The sequence below is a fragment of the Cornus florida genome, unplaced genomic scaffold (assembly GCF_030987335.1).
Source record: "Cornus florida cultivar Cherokee Brave unplaced genomic scaffold, ASM3098733v1 CherokeeBrave_3.0.0_Hap2_Chr11, whole genome shotgun sequence".
Classification (NCBI taxonomy): domain Eukaryota; kingdom Viridiplantae; phylum Streptophyta; class Magnoliopsida; order Cornales; family Cornaceae; genus Cornus; species Cornus florida.
Genome location: NW_026775581.1, coordinates 4,885,981 through 4,907,970, shown reverse-complemented (window position 1 = coordinate 4,907,970; position 21,990 = coordinate 4,885,981). Strand labels below are relative to the sequence as shown.

The following is a 21,990-nucleotide window of genomic DNA, read 5'->3' as shown; positions in this document are numbered from 1 at the left end:
AAAGCCAAGAATCGATGCGCTCCAAGTTAGGGCTTCGTCTTCCCCCAAGTTTATGATTTTGACCAAAAACTTTCCCAAGTGCTCACGGTCATCGAAGTTGCTGGATATGTTGTTGACGATGGGAACAAGAAGCTCTCTATGGTGTTTCGGATTGTTCGACATCAAATGGCTTTCTCTGTGCGTTTGCCGTGAAAAAGGAAGGTGGTTAGGGTTTGGTTGTTGTGTCGGTGGTTAAGATATAAGATATAAGAGACGTGTCACAATCTTATTGGTTGGTTAGATTTTGTTTGCCATGTCAGTAAGTGAAATTCAGATTATCAGCAAACAACGTCGTTTAACAGGAAGGGTAGCTTCGTCTTTTTTTCTTTTCCGGTCACTAGAGTGGGCAAATTGCAACAAATTGAAAGTTCAGAAGGGTTTTTTGTAATTCCGGGGGGTTAGTTGCAAAACCCCCATAGTTCAGGGGGGTTTTTTGCACTTAACCCTAAAAATAATTTAACACCGACAGGCACATACACACCCTCATGTACATCACCTTTATTCTTCTTGTTTCTTTTTTCTCTAGCATATTCCCTCATGCACGCAGTACACATATGCACACCCTCGTAATGCCGTGCATTCCACACATACATATGCACACACCCCCATATATTGACACACTCCAGTACACTTGTGTGCACACCACAATACACCAGCACACGAGTACATTTTTGGTTCCTAGGGTCAAGCCTAATATTGGTTTTGATCCTATTTTCAAAAGGCAAACAGCATTTTTTTTTAGTGCTTAGAAGATTAGGGTCAAGCCAATATTGGCTTTCATCAGTCGAAGTCAGTATATTTTGAGCTCGCTATAACTCATTCCTCCTCAAACCACTCACATCTAATACCCCATTACAACCCAAAGTCAGTATATTTTGAGCTCGCTATAACTCATTCCTCCTCAAACCACTCACATATAATACCCCATTACAACCCAAAGTGAAGTCCTAACTTATTAATCAATCAAACTCAACTAAACATCCCAAACAACAATGTTTCTCGTGATTTTCTAAAGACAAGGTTTACATGTGGGTGGGAATATAGGCAATCGATCAAATGTCAATTTGAATATAATGGACAAACGCTACTGGCCCTAAGTGGACCACCCTTTAGAAAAGAAGCAGCAAAAATCGTTGAGGACGAAGTGAACAACGTTCGATCTGATTTTCGTAATCATGAACACAAGATACATAGGCAGCCTATATCATGTCCTGGGTACAGTCATATCAATCAAACAAAAATATATTTTCTCCAAACCAGGGCAGTTTATTGTTAGCGATGATTGCAGCTTCAACATATTAAAACTTTGTGCTTGAATAATAACTAAAATAGCTATTCCAACCATTTGAAACTGTAAGGAGTTGGTGGAAATTGTTTTGCCATGGAAATGACAGCATAGGTACCTTCTCTCCAAACTAAAAGAAGAATGCTAAATTATGGCCCTTTAGGTTACTGGTAGTCTTACCAGGACTGAAGGGAAACAATAGAATTGTATGTTCTTATTAGCCATATATAATGAAGTGGGGAAAATGATAGGAGTATAAATGGCTTAAAATTGGAACTGCATTTGGGGAGTGTATTCAAGAGCTTCAAGGTTAGCAGCCATTGCTTTGTTCATGGGTGGTGGCCCGCACCTTAATATCTGCAAAAACATAAATTAAGTCGTGGTAACAAGGTGGTCAACTACAGTGTGTGTGTGTGCGTGCGCACGTGTGTGTGAGAGAGAGAGAGAGAGAGAGAGAGAGGTATACTTTAACATCGGCAGCAGGTGCAGGGCAGTGGGCTTCAATCATCTCCTTGGATATGAACCCAACTCCACCATTCCATACTTCTGGTGGCTAATGTCGTAACATGAAGCAGGTTAATATAAAAAACACTACTAACCAAATGGAAAAAATTTGGGTAGATGGTAAAGAAAACCTAAATACAGAAACAATTAAGATGCTGTTAAATAACACTGAAATTTTAAGAGCTAATAATAAATTGAGAATTTTTTCCTTTGTTTGAACTTGAGGTGTATGTTTAGTGATGAGTGGAGCCTCCTTCACTTAAAAATTTACATAAAATTTAGAGCACGGTAGTTTATCCCCTCTCACTCTCCTTTTGTTGTTGTTGTTGGTTTACCCCCTCTCTCTCTCTCTCTCCTTTTTTTTTTTGTTGTTTTGGGGGTGGGCTTACCACTCAATGTAGCACTTATTAACCATACATCACAATGGATTGGCAAGCCCCCACATATTTCCTGTACATTTGACTGGGATCTGATACATTGTACATAAAACTTATTTGGGACTAATTTCACATAGCATTTAGAATGAATCATATTTCATGTTAGGATATATTCATGAAAATGAAACCATTTATTTCAAGAAAAATACTTCGCATCACATTGTGTAGAATTACTCCTTGATGTACCTAAAATATTTTCCCTGGTAATAAAATGAAAAACTTGACTTTGAAATCTATTGAGACCCGAGGTTTAACCAGGTATGGATGTCTGCAATTGAAGGGACATGTTCTAAAGCATTTGAGAGAATGTAGTGAGTTCTGTCAGTTATACTACACTATGAAATACTTTCAACGCTACAGCAAGCAGTATTAATAGCATATTTTTTCTTAGCAAATATGGGTAAGCAACAGCCTTGTTCACTGGGTTTGCCCGAATATGAGTAAGCAACCATTCATCATTTTTATTTTTATTTTTATTTTTCGAAAAATGAAGCTTCTTCCATCAAAGGGAAGAGGACAGGAGAAAGAAATATTAACAGCAAAGGTGCAAAAAGAAAAAAATAATACCTGATTCAGAACATAGTAAACTTTAAAGCGGTTAGGAAAATTACTGGCCAGGTTATCCAGCTCTTCCTGCAAAGGTACAATTGGAATACAATTATTCACTTCTGCCAGTCACTAGTTGAAATGCTGAATTAATCTTCATTTACCAAGTTTTGAGCATCTTAAAACTCCTCTAATGATTAAGTCCTTAAAAGTCATCCCATGTGACGACGACTTGTTTAGATAACAGCATTAGATTTCCCACTCATGATAAATAGCACTTGTAAGATTAATGGGAAAAACCTCCTGTGTTTTGAAAAATAACAGTGACCTCCATATGTAAATTGACGGTGTTAATGATGAATGAAGATTTTGCGCTTATTTTCCTGATTTATTTTCATTGACAAGTCAACAAAAATGTAAAAGACAAAAAACCCCGTGTTACAGACCATGTTTTCTTTGGTGTACTATCTTAAAACCCTAAATATACATGTATATATATACATAAATAATTATATATATATATACATAAATAATTATATATATATATACATAAATAATTATATATATATATATATATATATATATATATATATATATATATATATATATATTCATTCATTTGGATCCTCACTGGGAATGAAAATTGAACACCTTTTCTAAATCACCCATGGGTTAGTTTGTTGATAAACTAATATACTTATTTGCAACTTCAAATTCGTCAACTGGCACCAATGAATAGTCGGACACTCTTCTAAGGAAGCACAACAAAGAGTCTTAAGCATTCAATATAAATGAATAGTCATTGGATTCACATTGCCACCGTCACTGCGACCAACACCAGCACCATCGACCGCTGCCTGCACCACCACCAGTCGCCGCTGGTGCTACCACCCCCAACATTAAAACCTCTCAATTTCCGACCAGTCGATGCCTGCACCACCACCAGTCAATACTTCACTTAGGATGAGACTCTAATATAGGAAAAGAGAAAAGAGGAAGGCAGCGACAAATGGTGATAGCCGTGGTGGTCAGTTTGGGAGGAGGATTGAGTGTGGAAAGCACAAGAGAAACAACATTTGGTTCATTGAGAAGGCCACCGTTTGGTTGAGCAAGGGCAAAAGCAAAGACTTTATTGTGTGTCCGGTCAAAGGCCGATATATGGTCTATGATTTTCTGGCGCTATCTGATATGTCTTTCTTGTTAGGTTTCTTCCATTTCAAGATGAGAATAGCATGAAGATATATAGGAACATTTCAGAAGTACAAATTTCAGAAACATAAATGCAGATAAGTCGTTTTAACTATGTCAAAGGGAGGGTATTAAAGTCATTTCCAATCAATAAGTGAGGGCAATTATGTATTTGTACTCTTCTTCAGGGGAACATGGTATTTAAAGTGTTTCATTTGCTGACATTTGATTTGCGCTGACCCCTATCAGGATGGGGAATCTGACTCATGGGAGGTCGGTGTTATTTTTCAAAATGCAGGGGAGGTGCAATTTTGACAAACCTCAAGGAGAATCAGTGTAATTTTTCCTAAATTAAATAAACTAAAAGACGCAAATAAGAAAGGAAAACAGTATCATGCAACCGTAAGTTCCTTAAGAGGGGAAAAAGAAAAGGAAAACATCAAGTTACAGAAAGAAAAAGTACTATGCAACTTTAAATGCATTATGTACACACTAAAAAAGACAACTTAAATAAGAATTCTAATTAGTATCTCTCATTCTCGAGGATTCTTCCCAGTAACAAGCTCTAGAATAACCTAATTTTGAGAAGTAATTAGTAGCCACTCTGGACGACACAGTGCATGCACAATTGCACACGTCTTTTACACAAACCACGATCACTCATTAAATGATACACGTAAATACAGATACTTGACAGATGCAGTTTTGCTAAAGAAATACTTTTTCTTTTTGGTAGGACAAAGAAATACTAAATTCACCAAACACGTACCATGCAACTCCTCTATAGTATACTCGCTTTATCATTATAAGGGTATTTAAGTATTAGCTGGCATCTGTAAAAAGCCAATGTGTGAAATGCAATGCAGCAATAGGAAAGAAGAGGAAACATGCTGAAAGAGAAAGCTGAGTGTTTATTGGTTTATTTTATTTATTAAAAGGTAATGGTTAGCTGAATAAATATGAAAATAAGAGAAATGGCTTCGTGGCAATTTAAAAACAAGTTTGTTTTTTGGTATGAGTGATTTTATTAAGAAGAAATCTCTCGGTTCGAGCTCTGCAAGGGGGGGGCATGTGTGTGGGTGTGTGCATTTGCTTTAACTTCCAAGGGGAAAAAACAAGAAGAAAAAGAAACAGAGATACAAAGGAAAGGTCATACACCAACAGAAAATTAATCAACAAATCTATGAGGTTAATTAAAAAGAACAATTGATTCCGCTATTTCTGTTTTAAATCAAATTTACCAGGTTAATCAACAAATTCAAGAGGATTAAATTAGAATCCAAAATATACCAGCACAGCTTGGATGAGCTTGCATAATGATAATGAATATAAGAAACTACTAAGGTTCAAGGCAGCATGCAATTACAAATATAAGTATTTGCTGTCAGGGGCTTATTTGTTATAATTATATAATGTTGGGGCTTATGTGTAATTTCTGAAACTTGTTATTATAAATAGAATGTGGTGAAGGGATGAAAGTATTCCTTCATTCTCTCTCTCTTTCCCCCTCTCTCTCTCTTCTTCTCTCATCTGCTTTCTTCTCTTTTTCTTCTTCTTTATCACTTACTCTTGATTTGATTATAGCTTAAAGTCAACATCGTATCAGAGCTCTAGGTCTGTAGTTGAAACCCTAGGGCAAGTTTGTGTAAACCCTAGTGGGTGTGAAGGGTTTTGGACCTCTTTTCTATCTATTGCAGTCTCTATTGGTATTTTTTTGTGTTCGCGGGGTTCTGCAACAGCGGCTTTTTCTTCGTCATTCGCGATTCTGGTATGGTCTACTTTGTTGCTTTCTAGGGTTTTTGTGGTGACTGTGTGGTCGCTTTTTTATGCATCTCAGAAGACGGTAATCTTTCTAGTTGATGCTTGTGTGTTAGAGAGGTGGTTCTTTACGTATTTTGTTGCTGCTTTTGTTTCTGAGGATTGTACACCCAGAAACTGTTTGATAAAATGTTTGGCTCGGAGGTGACTTCAAAAGAAGCTGAGTCTTCTCCTAGTCTAAAACCAGTATTGGGAGGTAGTAGTGATCACCATCCAGGCTTTTGTATTATGACTGTAAGGATGGATGAGACAAACTATATGGAGTGGGCTCAATCTGCTCGTATGCATATCACTGGTCGTAGGGTGATCGACCATATCGAAGGGACTGTCACGTATCCCTCCAAGAGCGATCCTGAATTCAAAGAGTGGAGTGCAAATAATGCACCAGTTATGACGTGGTTGTTGTAGTCAATGCAACCACAGATCAGCAAAGGGTTTCTGTTTGTGAAAACAGCTAAAGAGCTATGGACGGATGTGGAAGAGACGCATTCCTCGATTGGTAATTTTGCAAAACTGTATAAACTCCAATAACAGATTTCAAGATTCAAGCAGGGAGACCAAACTCTTGCTACATATTACCACACTCTACGTGGTAAATGGGAAGAGTTAGATCACTACCAAGACTACATACCTGTGTGTGCAGCTGATGTTAAAGCATTTCATGCTATGGTAGAAAGGAATTAAATCTATGAGTTCTTGGGTGGTCTGCATCCGAGATACGAGCATGACGGGGTACAAGTGTTAGGCAGGTATCCAGCCCCTACGTTTGTTAGAGATGTGTTTTCGTATATCCAGACTGAGGAGAGTAGAATGAAGGTTATGTTTGCACCTGTATACACTAAGCCTGAGCCAGAAGTACCATTATCTGAGAGGTCTGCTCTTGCCACACAACAATGGAACAAGCCCAATCCTCCAAAAGGAGGGAAGCAGGATAACAAGAGTAAGTTGAAGTGTGATCGTTGTGGGTGTACATGCCACACTAGGGAAACATGTTGGAATCTACACGGTCGCCCTACTCCAACTCCTGCTCATACGAATGCTAGGCCAAGACCTACTCCATTTAAGGGGTTATCTACGGCACTGCAGAGCGTGAGACTGCTTCTACTAGTCATTCCTCCTTAGGGCCACCGAGTTCTTTGTCCAGGGCTGAACCTGATGCTCTCCGACATCTACTAAGGTATGTAGCTGGTGGGCCACCTTGGATCATTGATTCAAGAGCCACTGATCACATGACTGGTAAATTTTTCTTCATACAGTTTATGTTCTGGTAAGAATAAGGTTAGAGTGGCTGATGGTACCTTGACCTCCATTGCGGGGAAGGGCACTGTTTCTGCCTTTCCTAATCTTACCTTATCCTCTGTTCTTCATGTCCCAAAGTTTACCAACAACCTCCTTTCTGTCAATCACATTACAAAAGGCTTGAATTGTAGTGTAACATTTTTTCCATCTCATTGTGTGTTTCAGGACTTGGACACGGGAAAGACAATTGAAAGTGGATGTGAGGACAATGGCTTGTATTTGCTGAACGCGAGGCCAACTTCTTATTATGTTGCAAATCAATCTAGTGTTAGAAATAGTAATGTCAATAAAGATCTATTAATGTGATGGCATAATAGACTAGGTCATTTACCTCTTCCTGATTTAAAGCATGTGCTTCCCCAGTTTGCTTCTGTTGAATCTTTCGAGTTAAATAGTGAAACATGTGTTCTTGCCAAACAATGTCGTGTTTCTTATCCTACTAGTATTAATAAAAGTACAACTCCTTCGCAGCTTGTTCATTTTGGTGTGTGGGGTCCGACATCTACTACTTCGTTACTTGGTTTTCGTTACTTTGTTGTGTTTGTTGTGTTTGTTGATGACTTTAGTCGATATACTTGGCTTTATCTTATGAAAACCAAAGATGAAGTTCATTCCATTTTTAAAACATTTCATAGGATGGTATGTACTCAGTTTGGTTGTCCCCTCAAAATCATTCGATCTGATAATGGAGGAGAGTTTATGTATGGTGGTTTTGCCTCCTTTTTTTGCTAATAACGGGATTGTCCATCAAACCTCTTGTGTCGATACACCACAACAGAATGATGTAGCTGAAAGAAAACACATCATATTACAGAGGTGACCCGTTCTCTTCTGATTGGGATGGGAGTGCCTAAAAGTTATTGGGTTGATGCAACCTTAACAGCTACATACCTTATCAATCGCATGCCTTCTAAGGTTCTTGGCTATCAATCGCTCTTATATGTCTTACACCATGACACTACCTTGTTTATTATCCCTCCGAAAGTCTTTGGTTGCGTTTGTTATGTTCACATTCATCATCGCAAAGACAAAATGGACCCTAAGGCAATCCGATGTGTCTTTCTTGGATACTCCGCCACTCAAAAAGGTGTTATAACCCTATTACTCATCGTCGCTTTGTCTCCATGGATGTTACATTCTTTGAGTCTGTTCCTTTTTTTTCTACTGCTCGGGATTCTCTACAGAGGGAGACTACTCTACAGGTAGAGAATCCGTTGTCCATTCAGAGGGAATGCCCCCTTCCTTTGCCTGTTCCCATTCAGGGGGAGCTTCTTACTGAGGTGCCTATGTCTAGTCCTCCTAACACTAATGATTTGCAGCAGGAAAAGCAGCCAATTGTCGACACTAGGAGGGAAAAACAAGTTATTGACTCACCCCAGGACCAAGAAGTCTCCCTCGATCCAGGTAATTCCTTAGTTGACATTGATACTCCTGGTTCTTTTCCCAATAGCATTCCTGTTGATCTTGATGTCCCTATTGCCTATCGTAAGGGTGTTCGTAGTTGTACAAAACATCCCATATCTCAATTTGTATCCTATGATGCCTTATCTCCAACATATCGTGCTTTCACTTCGTGTATCTCCTCTGTATCTGTTCTTTTTAGTGTTTCAGATGCTCTCGGTCAAACTCCATGGAAAAAAGCTATGCTTAAAGAAATGAAGGCCCTTGAGAAGAATGGTTCTTGGGATATTGTTCCATTACCTAGGGTTAAGAAACCAAATGGATCTACACAACAAAGTATCAGGCAGACGGAACAATTGAGAGATATAAAGCTCAATTAGTTGCAAAGGGCTTCACTCAGACCTATGGAATTGATTATCTAGAAACATTTGCTCCACTTGCCAAGATGAACTCTATACGTGCTCTTCTTTCTTTGGCAGCTAATTTGAATTGGCCCTTACATTAGCTGGATGTAAAGAATGTTTTCCTGGTGACTTGAAGGAAGAGGTGTATATGACCATACCACCAGGGTTTAAGCTTGCCAATGGTCATAATTTAGTGTGCAAGCTAAATAAAGCCTTATATGGGATAAAGCAGTCGCCATGTGCTTGGTTTGAGAGGTTCAGCACTACTGTGAAAAGAGTAGGGTACACACAGAGTTAGGCAGATCATACTCTCTTCATTAAGAAGCACCAGGGATGCACCACTGCCCTTATTGTATATGTTGATGATATTGTTATCACTGGAAATGATCCAGAAGAGATTCGTTGAATAAAGTCATTCTTGGGGACAGAGTTCGAGGTTAAAGACCTCGAATCATTGAAATACTTTCTTGGCATCGAGGTGTACAGATCGAAGAAAGGGGTGTTCATTTCTCAACGGAAGTATGTGTTAGATTTGTTGGCTGAAACAGGAAGGCTTGGAACTAGACCTATTCATATTCCCATTGAGCAAAACCATAGGCTTAATGACGTGGATGGAGACCCATTAGATGATGTGGGAAGATTTCAGGGATTGGTTGGGAGACTGATTTACTTATCTCTCACGCGCCCCGGATATTGCCTACGCTGTTAGTGTGATTAGTCAGTTTATGCATGCTCCACGTACACCTCACCTTAAGGTAGCTTATCATGTTCTTTGCTACCTCAAGGGTTCACCTGGTAAGGGGATATTGTTTGGCAGTCATGGCCACTTGTGTGTTGAAGCCTATACTAATGCTGATTGGGTAGGGTTTATGACAGATTGACGATCTACTTTAGGATATTGCACATTTGTTGGAGGTAATCTTGTTTCATGGTGAACCAAGAAACAGCATGTAGTAACTAGATCTAATGCAGAGTTCAAATCCATGGCACATCGAGTTTATGAGTTGTTATGGCTACGTACGATGTTGGGCGAGTTGGGGTTATCCTGTCCGTAAATCAATGAAGTTGCATTATGACAACAAGGCTGTTATTAGCATTGCCCACAATCCAGCTCAACATGACAGGACAAAGCACATTGAAGTCGATCGACACTTCATCAAGGAAAAGCTTCATCTTGAGCTGATTTGTACACCACACGTCAACACACATGATCAGGTTGCTGATATTTTGACTAAGGGTGTGAGCAAGACTTGCTTGCAAAATATGTTAGCCAAGCTGGGCATGATAGATATCTTTGCACCAACTTGAGGGGGAGTGTTGTCAGGGGCTTATTTGTTATTAATTATATAATGTTGGGGCTTATGTGTAATTTCTGAAACTTGTTATTATAAATAGAATGTGGTGGAAGGATGAAAGTATTCTTTCATTCTTTCTCTCTTTCCCCATCTCTCTCTATTTTTCTCTCATCCGCTTTCTTCTCTTTTTCTTCTTCTTTATCACTTACTCTTGATTTAATTATATCTTAAAGGCAACAGTATTTATAATATCACCAAATTCAAGAGGATTAAATCAAATTTACCAGATTAATCAACGAATTCAATAGGATAAAATGACTATGAGAATATACCAGCACATAGTGGATCACATTGTATAACGCTAATGAATATAAGAAACTACTTAGGTAAGGTTATGCCAGATAGTGCAGTGATCTTATTTTAATTAAGGCTCAACTGGTGGCGATGGTCAATGGGCCTTAATTCCAGGAAGATGCATTTAATTATATACTAGTGGAACATAATGTTTGGCAGATGATTTTCTTCCGGAACATTGCAGAAGCTGCAAATGAGGCAAGGGAACTGTATGAAGGCCTGATCCGAACAATTGGAAAAACATGGCCCAGTGTTGTCTGGTGTTTTGGAGATTGTATCCCTCAATAACAGATATAACTGTATAAAGTAAGGCATATACCTGGGGAATAAAGCTGTCAGTGTGTGTCTAGGTGGTGAACTTTGTACCCCACATCTAAGGACACGTGAACTCTTGGAATTGTAAAATGATCCTATTTTTCTCCCTCTATTGCCTGGATCAAATTAGGTGTTTATGCAGCATAGTATCTCCATCAAGGGTGTTGAAATCATTTCAAAAGTTACATGTAACGAAAGAACATGTATAAATTATCTTATTGAACACCATGTTGCTCATGACATTCCTCTGTTTCTCATTGTCTATCAATATTTGCCCAGCAGAGGGCACGTTGGAACATATTCTATATTAATTTTCGTATCCATTCACATTGTATCTGCCAAAGTTACACACAACATTAAAGTATCTATGTAACGTACCAATTTATTCAGGAATATGTGTCTGAGGTGTGCGTGCGCGCGCGTGAGAGAGAGAGAGAGAGAGAGAGAGATTTACCTTCAAAAGAATGTCTTCGTTAGTGACATTGGCATAAATTAGATGAATATTGGTTTTGTCATTTGGATTTTCAAGTATGGCTCTAGTAACCTAAAGCAAAAGAAGAGAAACATAAGCAATTACAAAATTAATAAATAAATAAATAAATAAAAACTCTGGATGATATTCCCCCCCACCACACACAAACAAAAATTTGCATGACAGAAAGAACAAGATCCAAACTATAGGTTAGCCTCCAGCTTTCCCGCCATTAAGGTACATACCTGGAACATTGGAGTAATGCCAGTGCCTCCAGCAAGCATCCCAAAAGCCCTTACTTGGCCAGGTTGATACTTAAATTTCCCCTGGTACCAACACCATACGTCATCAACTACAGAAACATAAGTTTGGCTATAGATTGGAAAATATATATTTTGGGGAATAGGATGGTGAAAAGGCTTGACTTCCAACAACCCCTTTAGCTAAAGAAAAGAAATTAATTACCATGTGTGCTTTTCTTAATGTCTTAAAATATTCAAAATCAAATAAATTGCTAACACATGAGTCCAACGAACTTTCTAAATAATACACTTACTGTTACAACATGTTAATACTATACTGTGTGAAATCAAAACTTGGATATTGTTGGATGTGTACAAGTATAAAATACACCTAGCTTTCAATTTATAGATGTATGCCATAGGGGAGGGGACTAAGCAAAAGGAAAAAAAAAAAAGTACCGAAGATGATGCAAGATGAGAAATAACTGTGAAATAATAAGCTATGCCAGAGATGGAAGCTATGTTACCATGAAATGAATTGCCATGATACAGAACAAGCTCACATAAACTATAGATACTCACGTGGTAAAATGGGGGAAAAGGTAGGTTTATCTTCTTCTTCTTCTTCAGTTATTTTATTTTTTATTATTATTATTTTTTTCGGGCTACACTTTTTTGGTATATGTGAATTATGACAAAGTACTTTCAAAAGCAAGAAAGGTCAACTCAGGTAATGGATGTGAATTAATAAATTGTCACTAGAGTACACTATTTCTAATTTTGGGAACCTATATAAGTTCTATATGAAAGAGGAAGAGTTGTTTGCCTAGATGGTAAGCGACAAAGAGGCCGACCAAAGCTTACGTGGGATGAAGTAACTAAAACAAATTCAAAAAATTAAATTTAAGAGAAGACATAGTGTATAATAGGAAAGAATGGAAAAAGAGAATTCATGTGGCCGATCCCATCAATATGGCACAAAGGCAAGGACGATGATGATGATGACGATATAAATTCTATATGAAATACCAAATTTGTAGCCATGAAATCCTTTCTCCTACTTATGACCTATTTTTCATGCTACAACTGTTCTTCTCTACGAGCCAGGCAATTTTAAACCCCCACCTCTCTTAGAAGGAACCTTCCAGTTCTGTGCAGTTTTAGAGTCCCCTTTTAAGATACACACATCATTAAAAGATCTTCCATGAGGCGATAATGATCTTCCTGACAACTCACTCAAAGATTCTTATGTGAAAATATTTTACTAAAAATAGAATTTTGCATACTCCCAATATGTCTCACTCATTCTGATCTTTCATAACTTAAATGGCTCCATGTATCTGACTCTTGCAATTAAATTGTATCTCCATATCGTCTTGGCTCTCGCTGAGGCCTTAAACTTGTCTTTCAAATTTAGGGGCCTTTTTTTCTTTTGTTCTTCCCTTTTTGGTGGATTTACCTGAAAAGGAATATATCATGACAATCTTACATCTTATAAGTGGCATTAGTTTCAAATACTAACTGTTTGTGTGTGCTCTTTTCAAGGTTTGTTACGAGGTTGTTTTTTATTTATTTCACATGGGCTTTCCATTTTTTTTATTCTGAAAATTATATTATCAGTCATCTTAAGGAAACATTGCCATGATAATGTTCTTTTCTAGCATATGTTTGCATAATTACTTAAATTTTCATACTACTTTTCAGTGTAAGTTAGGCATCATTGCTTGGCACAGTGGTAAAGCTAGGCATCATTGCTTGGCACATTTGTAAACCTCAATAGCCAAGTGTGAGAAAGCAGGTCCAGTCCAAGGGCAGCTACTATGTACAAATAAATTCAGAAGTTAAGTTCTCTCCCTGCAATTTTGATCAAAAGGGACCACACTCCATTTTCTTTTTACATGCTTTTTAGTCTATGTTTTTTCACAAACATAATGTTTTCTCGCTTGAGATTATGATCATAATCATCATACCAACGGCCAGTGGTCTAGCGGTATCAGGCTCTTACTTTCCAAAGGGAGGTCAAGGGTTCAAGTCTCAGTATAGACGTGTGTGTGAGTACCAACTAAGAAAAAGACAAGAAAAGATTATGATCATAAAATAATTCTTAAGATATTATGTTAACTCATTGGATTGTCAATGAAACTAGGTTTCTCACCCAAAATGAGCTTTATAACTAAATAATTCGATATTTGTTCTTTTAGATATTGGCATTTTTCCTTCAAAAAAAATAATTATTATTTTTAATTATTTAATAGTTTATATTTAATCAAACATTTAAAAATATCAGCAATAAAATGATAAAAAAATCAAAATTCTAAAACATTTAAAAAAACTAATAAAAATGGCTTCCTCAAATGTAATCAAAACATAAGCAATTTATGCTTCTACAAAACCAAACAACAGTTTTTACAAATAAAAAATACGATGAGTACAGCACAAAGACTCCATATCTCTGTCAACCATGCATTTCCCTCTAATAGAGTGGAAACAGTACCACTCAAGCCAGATAGCTGTTGGCACTAACTATATGATATATAAGAGTTTTCAGTACCATTTTCCTATATATATATATATATATATATATATATATAGAGAGAGAGAGAGAGAGAGAGAAATAACATTGTTTTTCATTCTTTAAAAATTATAATATCATTATTAGCTCCTGAGAACAATTTTAGGCCACTTTTTCTTTCTGTCCGGTAGCATAAGTTCCCCTCAAGAAACCACATTCAAATGCATATTATTCCCCTTCCAGACCACAAAATATTTCACCAGCTCTTCTTTGTTAATCAAAATCTCAGAAAGCCTCCAGCCATCCACTAATGAAACCTCATAACCCAAATGTCTTTCCAAATTTTACTTCTGCTCCCTCATCCACTTTAAACCCTGCCTCATTTATCAAACTCCACAGCTTCACAAGGATTACCTTCTAGAGCCTCACTCCACAAGTACCCTAAACCATCATAATCCATGATTTCCTATTTAAGTCTATTTCTCTGAAACGCAAATCTCTTCCACGAGCCATCGCCTTGGGATGCAAAGCTTCAAAGCTATTCCACAGAAGTGATATAAAAAAATAAAAATAAAAATAAGAAACATCAACAATCACTGCTAAAACACATTTTCTTATAGACACCTTTATCAACCTTTTAATCCCATGATATGTATGGGTCAAATGGTAAGATAGATGTGAAACCATACTTGCTTCCTATATAGTATATACATTAGGCTCTTGATGTGTTATCGCCCTTTCCCAACTCGTATCAGTTCTTCCTTTTTATGGTGTTTTTAGAAAATCTTTCTTCTATGATGTTTCCCCGAAACTTACTTAAAAACAAATAGTGAAGCAAATAGAAATTTTTCAGAGAGCTGAATTTAGTATGGGGAATTTTCACTGCATTTCAGTCAATCGAACTTGATAGTAGATGCAAGAGTATCAGCATTTTGCAATACCTTAAATTGGAGAGCAATGCAAATGTTGCCACACAGTAGTCACATTTATTATTTGTTATTATTATTTTCTGATAAGTACATCACTAACGTTTATATCCTGGTGGATCCTTGAGTTGACTGTTATTATGGTAACATCATTATCACCTGCAGTAGTGATCATTGTACCAATGGTTGGAAAATTGAAGATACTTGTAATGGTGGCTGAAAAGTTAACATAGAATGAATATGTGGCAAACTAGTGTTTGTGTACACATATATGCATCTCTCTCATACAAGAGATTATCTTAAACTCGTGAAACAACTCTATCTAAATAAGCCAACAAAACATTACTATCTATAGTCTAAATGGCCATACTTGACATAACATTCTCACATCTATAGATCACAAACACAACCTTGCAATAGGAAGTACTAAAATGCATTAGAACTTCAAAGTGAATTTGATTTTACAGAATTTCAAAAGACAGACAACTTTTACAAGAGTATCTAAGCAAGAAATGTCTGGCAATCAATTACTAATTCATTCACAATCAGCTATAGTATGAATCATAAGAGTTAAAATTCCAAATTACTTAACACACAAACAACACCAACTTTAGGAGGTAATACAGTTCAACAATTTCCAGAAAAACCAAATACCACTTTGATCAAGTCACAGAATGCATATTCAGCACATGGAACACCGCCATTTGCGAACACTAAAATCTATGATCCCGAATTTCCTTCGTATTTCTCCCCTTGTTTTCCTATTACAAGATTTAAAAGAACAAGTACCATAGCACGTCAAGAGCTCCACATAAGTAGGAAACATTGCTCAATTCTCTACATGTTCTATTCCAATATAACGAATTTCATTAAGTAAATGGGCAACTTATTCTTCATGATTTCATTATTCAATTCCTTGCTGAAAGGAGAGCACTCTTGTTACAAGAACTAACTCATCAAGTTCCACCTGTCATATGTATAAGCTTATCCCTAGAACCACTGCATCAGATCCACCAATTCATCTATATAATCTTATCCCTATCATATTACACATATGTGCAGGTACTAAGTTCTCACTCCCATTATGTGAGCCACAAAAATCCCTGTTTCAACATAGCACCATGCACAAACGGAAACCAACAAAGTAAACAGCCTGTAAATATCTTACAAGTTACCTTGGGTCCCTTCACAGCCAGGTAATCGCCTTCACGCATTTCTCTGAAATGGTGGGACATCCTTCCTTGTGGATACATCTACTTTATATAAGGATTTGACGACACAAAACCAATCCAATGAGAAAACAACAAGATAAAAGCTAAATCAGTACATAATTTAATTAATCAATGGAAAGTTCCAGAATGGAAGTACCTTTATAACTAGTTCAAAGTATCCAACATCTGAATCTAAAGTGGTCGGAGTATACGGTTTGATAACTTGTTCACCCTGACTATCTTTTCCTCTAAAAAGAAATGAAATTGAGAATGATAAATTTCATGTTTAACCTTAACTCAAACCATTATTGTAATTTTTTTTTAACAAATATGCGAATTGGACACTAGCAATGTGCAAATACAAGCTGGAGTACTAAAATATACCTGCAACTCATATGTTGTCCGATTGGAAGTCCCAACACTGAACTTGGTGTAGGCAATGCAAATCTAAACAAGGCCACATTATGGCTGAGCTCGGTGCGTTTAACAAGTTTGAATTCCTTGAAGTTTTCAGGGTCCAAACAACCTACCAAAAGATGTAAATGTGTCCATTGATATGAGACAATGAGGCCGCCCAATCTTCCAATGCAAATAAACAAAAAAACAGAAAATTCTATGACTGGTTGCCTTCTTTTTTCTATAGAAAAAAAGGTGAATACAGCCAAGAAGAAAACAGATCAACATGAAAGGAAAAAAAAAGTCATGGTAGCAATATTAAGAGTATTGGTTAATGAATGACTGGAATCACTGGTCTACCTTTGTCCTAGTGGCTTTGGGTCTTAATTCTCAAGTTCTAGGTCAAGGTCTCAAGTTCTCTTGTTGTGGTTCTTGGATGTGGGACGAGCTCCTTCCCTATTTCTTATCTGGGTTTGTTTTTGGGCGCCTTGTCGAGGAGGGTGGGAGGTTGGGATTCGGTGATCGAACAGTTTGACAGAAGACTGGCTGAGTGGAAGAAACAGTATCTTTCAAAGGGCGGGAAGGTTACTCTCACGAAGAATACATTGTCGAGCCTTTCAACTTATTTCCTTTCTCTCTTCCAGATTCCCTCTTCTGTAGCTAGAAGGATTGAGACTCTTCAACGGAATTTCCTGTGGGGTGGCTGGGGAGAGGAGTTCAAGTATCATCTTGTCCATTGGGAGCAAGTGCGCGGGCCTATTCCGTTAGGTGGTCTTGGCATTAGGAGGTTGGTCACTTTCAACAGGGCTCTCCTTGGAAAGTGGCTGTGGAGATTTGGTAGCGAACGACGTCGTCAGTGGAGAAGGATGATCACGTGCCGCTTTGGGGAGGAGGCAGGAGTGTGGTCCTTTGGACCGGTTAGATTTGCTACTGGTGTTGGAGTGTGAAAGCCTATTCAGAAGGGTTGGGACGAGTTTTCTAAGCACATTAGATTCAGAGTTTGGGAGGGCGAGGATGATTTTCGGTTTTGAGAAGATTTATGGTGCGGGGATCGCCTGTTGTCTTGTTTGTTTCCCAGACTTATCAAGATTGCCGTCGATAGACATGCCATGGTGTTCGACTGTTATCGGCTTGAAAGCGGTAGGTTTTTGTGAGACGTACGTTTTCGGCGATCGTTTCAGGACTGGGAGGTGGACGATGTTTCTGGTTTGCTGGATCTCTTGTATAGGCAGAAGGTGGATGGTAGAGGCTCTAATTCCTTATTTTGGGTGCCCTCCCCTCGGGGGAGGTTCGAGGTCCGTTCGTGGTTTCTCTGTCTCTCTGAGACTTATGGTTCTATATTCCCGTGGAAGACGGTGTGGCGATCTAAGGCCCCTCTCAAAGTGGCATTTTTTGAGAGGATGGCAGTTTGGGGGAAAATATTGACCATGGACAATCTTAGAAAGAAAAGACATATTACTGTTAATTGGTGTTTGTGTAAAAATGATGGAGAATCCATGAATCACCTTCTTCTGCATTGCCCCGTGGCTCACGATCGTTGGAGCCTTATTTTTGGTTTGTTTGGTGTCCAATAGGTCATGCCTCGATCTGCGAGGGAATTGATTGACGTGGATCTAGCGTTGGGGCCAACGCCCATGATTGTTGGAGAGGCGACCCCTCTATGCATTTGGTGGTGCATTTAGAAGGAGCGGAATTGTAGATATTTTGAAAGGAAAGATCTTCTGTTGTGGCCTTGAAATATGTTATTATTTGTTCTCTTTTTAGTTGGGTGATGGGGAGAAATTGTATATCTATAGAGGAAATCGAAGATTTTTTGGGTTCTTTGGGTCCTTAGGACCTCTTTCTTGGCTTTGACCCTTGTATAGCTTTTAGGATGCGTTCCCCCTTAGAACGCTTTCTAATATATTTTTTTCTTATCCAAAAATAAATAATAATAATAAAAAAATGACTAGAATCAGTTACTGAAACCGTTAATAGATTCTTTGTGATAGCTGCAGGTATGATGATTTGTACATGTCGTTCTGACTGAAGATGATGAAATAAGAGGTGGAGGTGAGAGAGAGCGAGAGAGGGGGGAGGGGGGGGGGGGGGGGGGGGGAAGGAAGAGAGAGAGAGAGATTATGCCTATAGAGTGAGTGGAAAGATAGGACCTTACATTCCAGACTTCTGTGTGTTAATTTGAAACAGGGTTCATGATAGCAGATTGAGTTATAGCAAGAGGATGAATGATCGAAAGCATCTGTTATGTGCAACGCTCAACAAATAACTTGGAGTTCTTAAAAAAGATGCCTCCAAGTTCCAATGACCATCTGGGGTACCATGTGACATGTATGAGAACGGCTAGTTTGGTGGACAAAATAGTTTTGATCAGATGAAACCAACTGACTGGATATTCAATGGTTCTATAATTTTCACGTTTGAAGCTTTGAAAAAAAGATGATTTGCTTTTCAAAGCTATACAAAATAAATAAAAAAAACCATTTTCTAACTTTCTCATAAAACCTTGTAAGAATATTGGGACGAATTGTTTTTTACTGGTCTGTGAAGCTCACCCTCCATCCTTACAATTTTTTTCCAAAGATTAGTTGGATAATAGGAATATTAGAGCATGAATGAGGGGCTCTCATGACACGACAAAACATGGCTTGCATGATAGCAGTATTAGTATAGTTTTTAGAAAGATAGTAACAAATTCATGGAATGCCACTCTATTTCTTTTGCTATGTAAAAAACTTTTTCGTTTTTTTTTTTTGCTGAATAGCTATGTAATCAACTTAGTTTGGATATTTGATTCTGGATTTCAGTATTCGTGATATTTTATGAAATTTATAGACTTACTTATGAATGATTGTGGGTTTAGACTTATAGGACTATATTCCATATGAAAGATTGAATCAATGGACTTTAACATATTTAACTATTTATAGATAAATCATTTTGAGGTGAGACGAGTTGGGATATGTTAGATAAGATATAGGACTATATTCCAGACTTCCACTCAAATGTAATTAAATTTGGAGCTGTATGCTATTTATAGGGAACTACACAAATTGCCCTAGTGCTATGTTAAGAACTCCAATGAAAAAATTAAATAAGATAATAAAATAGATTTTCAGAAATACAGCAATCTCAAGAAGAAGCAAGAGAAACAGATTGCAAAAATGAAGCTCAAAATGCTCAAAACAAATATTACAAACATAATGGTAACATAAGCGGACTAATACTCGGATCAGATAATCAAACCTTCACCAACTAACAAAGAGAATACATACGAGGCGCACACACATATATATACACACACGTATCGATGTATAGATATATACACACACATAGAGAGAGAGTGGGGAAATATGTCGGACCTTTGGGTTTCTTATTTGAGATATAGTAGTAATAGGCAGTGCCGGCACCAATAGCGACGAGAGCGAATGCTATGCCGACCATCATGTCCACCCTCTGTGATTGCGAAAGTTCCATTTTCGTGGAGCTTTCTAGAGAGAGAAAATGGAGGTTTTTCAGCAGAAGAGAGGGTTTTTCATTTCATGTATCTAATCTCTCTGGCTTCTGTGTGTCAAGGGTTTGACTCCGGATACTGGAGTCACAAAAACCTCAAAATTACAAAACGACTCTAGTATTATAGTTTTTCTGCACACAACTCCCTTATGGTTCATTTTTTGCGTGTACAAGTCCTGTTATTTTTTCAAGTGTTGCAAATTAGGGCTCGCCGTGAGCCTGCCGTTAACAAAATACCGTTGGGGAAGACGTGTGTGCACATGCCATATTTGACCCCTAAAAGTCCTTAATTACCCTTTCCCAATTCCAAAAAAGTCCCTAAAGCTCATCCACCTCTTCATCTCCACCCACCCCCATTTCTTTGCATTCTCTCAATGCAATTCAAAACTCTACTGTCAATTTTTTCCTTTTTCATCAATTTTTCTACTCATAAGAATAGCAGACTATGACCCATGTGGCCATGTGTGGGTATGTAAATAATATATATATAGAACGTCAGATACAATATATATAGAGAGAGTACCGATAAAGAAGTGGCCAGTGGTATCGTTGATTCGGAGAAGAGGCAGTTGGTTGCCGGCGGTGGAGATGAGATGGTTTTGAATTGCTATGAGGCGGCGTTGCGATGTTGAATCCATGAAATTTTACAGTCTGGATTTGGGCATCTTTCGTTTTGTGTTCAATTTTTATGTACAGATGTAACAGATCACAGAGATACGTTTTGGGATCCGAGCTTTTTTTACCTCTGTTTTTTTCAAGGCTCCTACAAGCAAGAACAGAGTAAGTCTGTAATAATATATGCAGTTTCAGTAGTAAGCTAGTAGCAATTGATAAGTGGGTGTAATTTGTTTAAAAGCCAAGGGGTAATTCATGCTTCACATCTCTCTGTGAATCTTCAAGCTTTGCTTTAGAGAATAGAAATACAGTGAAAAAAAAACATAAACAATTCTTTTTATCAAAAGAATTGTTACCATAGCAGTGTTTTTTTTATCAAAGCGTGTTTGGTAAAAAAAAATGTACTCTATTTTATACAGAATCTAAATATTTCGTAAATAGGAGCTAAAAATTAAAAATCAATTTTGATATCTGTTTAAGTAACAACTGGTGTTGTAAGGATGAACAATAAAAACATTGAAAATTATTAAATGATATTTTTAAATTAATTATTATATTTTTTCTAATTTGAAACATTTTTTTAAAGTTTAATTTCACTAATACTGTCTCAAGTTTGGCCAAATATGAACCTCAAACATTTTTCGAAAATAATTATCACTTGAGTCTATTTTAATTTTCTGTCACAGGCTCCGTTAATAGCATAGAAAAAGACAACTTTACCCTTAATTTTTTAAATTAGCTTATTCCAAAATATCATATTACTTAAATGACTCTTATACCCCTCATTATTACACACACTCTTTCTCTCTCCCTTTGGTATACTCTTTCTCTATCCTCTAATATATTTTTTGTATCTCTTCTGTCTACCTCTCTTCTCTACAGATCAACATAGTCTATCAGTCCATCCACTTACCTTCATTAAACTGTAGTCCAATCAACCCTAAATTAGGGTTAATTAACCCTAATCCAGCAAAAGTTGTATCAATTAACCCTGATTTGGGTTATTTGAGTGTTAATTAACTCAAATTAGGATTAATTGATGTAGTTTTTGTTGGATTAGGGTTAATTAATCCTAATTAAGTTTTATAAACCCCAATTAGGTTTGAACTGGTGGTGTGAACAAGGAGAGAGAGAGAGAGAGGAAGTCCAAGAACAATAACTACCCTTTCAACAACCATTTACCAAAAGGTTTTGTCTCTTTAATGTTTTTTTTTCTCTGTG

At 37.3% G+C, this 21,990-nt stretch overlaps 1 protein-coding gene across 4 annotated transcripts; it reads right to left on the bottom strand.

Moving 5' to 3' along the window:
* Positions 1 to 1,265: 1,265 nt before the first annotated feature.
* LOC132283360 (NADH--cytochrome b5 reductase 1-like) lies at positions 1,266 to 20,899 on the bottom strand. 4 transcript variants are annotated; one of them, XM_059785299.1, is made up of 9 exons: positions 20,678 to 20,899; positions 16,633 to 16,774; positions 16,406 to 16,496; positions 16,213 to 16,290; positions 11,603 to 11,683; positions 11,340 to 11,429; positions 2,833 to 2,898; positions 1,791 to 1,877; positions 1,266 to 1,681 (listed from the first exon to the last, which is right to left on the bottom strand). In XM_059785299.1, exons 1-9 carry the CDS (start codon positions 20,790 to 20,792, stop codon positions 1,589 to 1,591), a joined length of 843 nt encoding a protein of 280 aa, XP_059641282.1. In that variant the 5' UTR covers positions 20,793 to 20,899; the 3' UTR covers positions 1,266 to 1,588. The 4 variants fall into 4 exon arrangements, with proteins under 4 accessions (XP_059641282.1, XP_059641281.1, XP_059641283.1 ...); XM_059785298.1 differs by lacking the exon at positions 20,678 to 20,899 and adding an exon at positions 20,004 to 20,211; XM_059785300.1 differs by lacking the exons at positions 11,340 to 11,429; positions 20,678 to 20,899 and adding an exon at positions 20,004 to 20,212.
* Between the last annotated feature and the right edge of the window lie 1,091 nt (positions 20,900 to 21,990).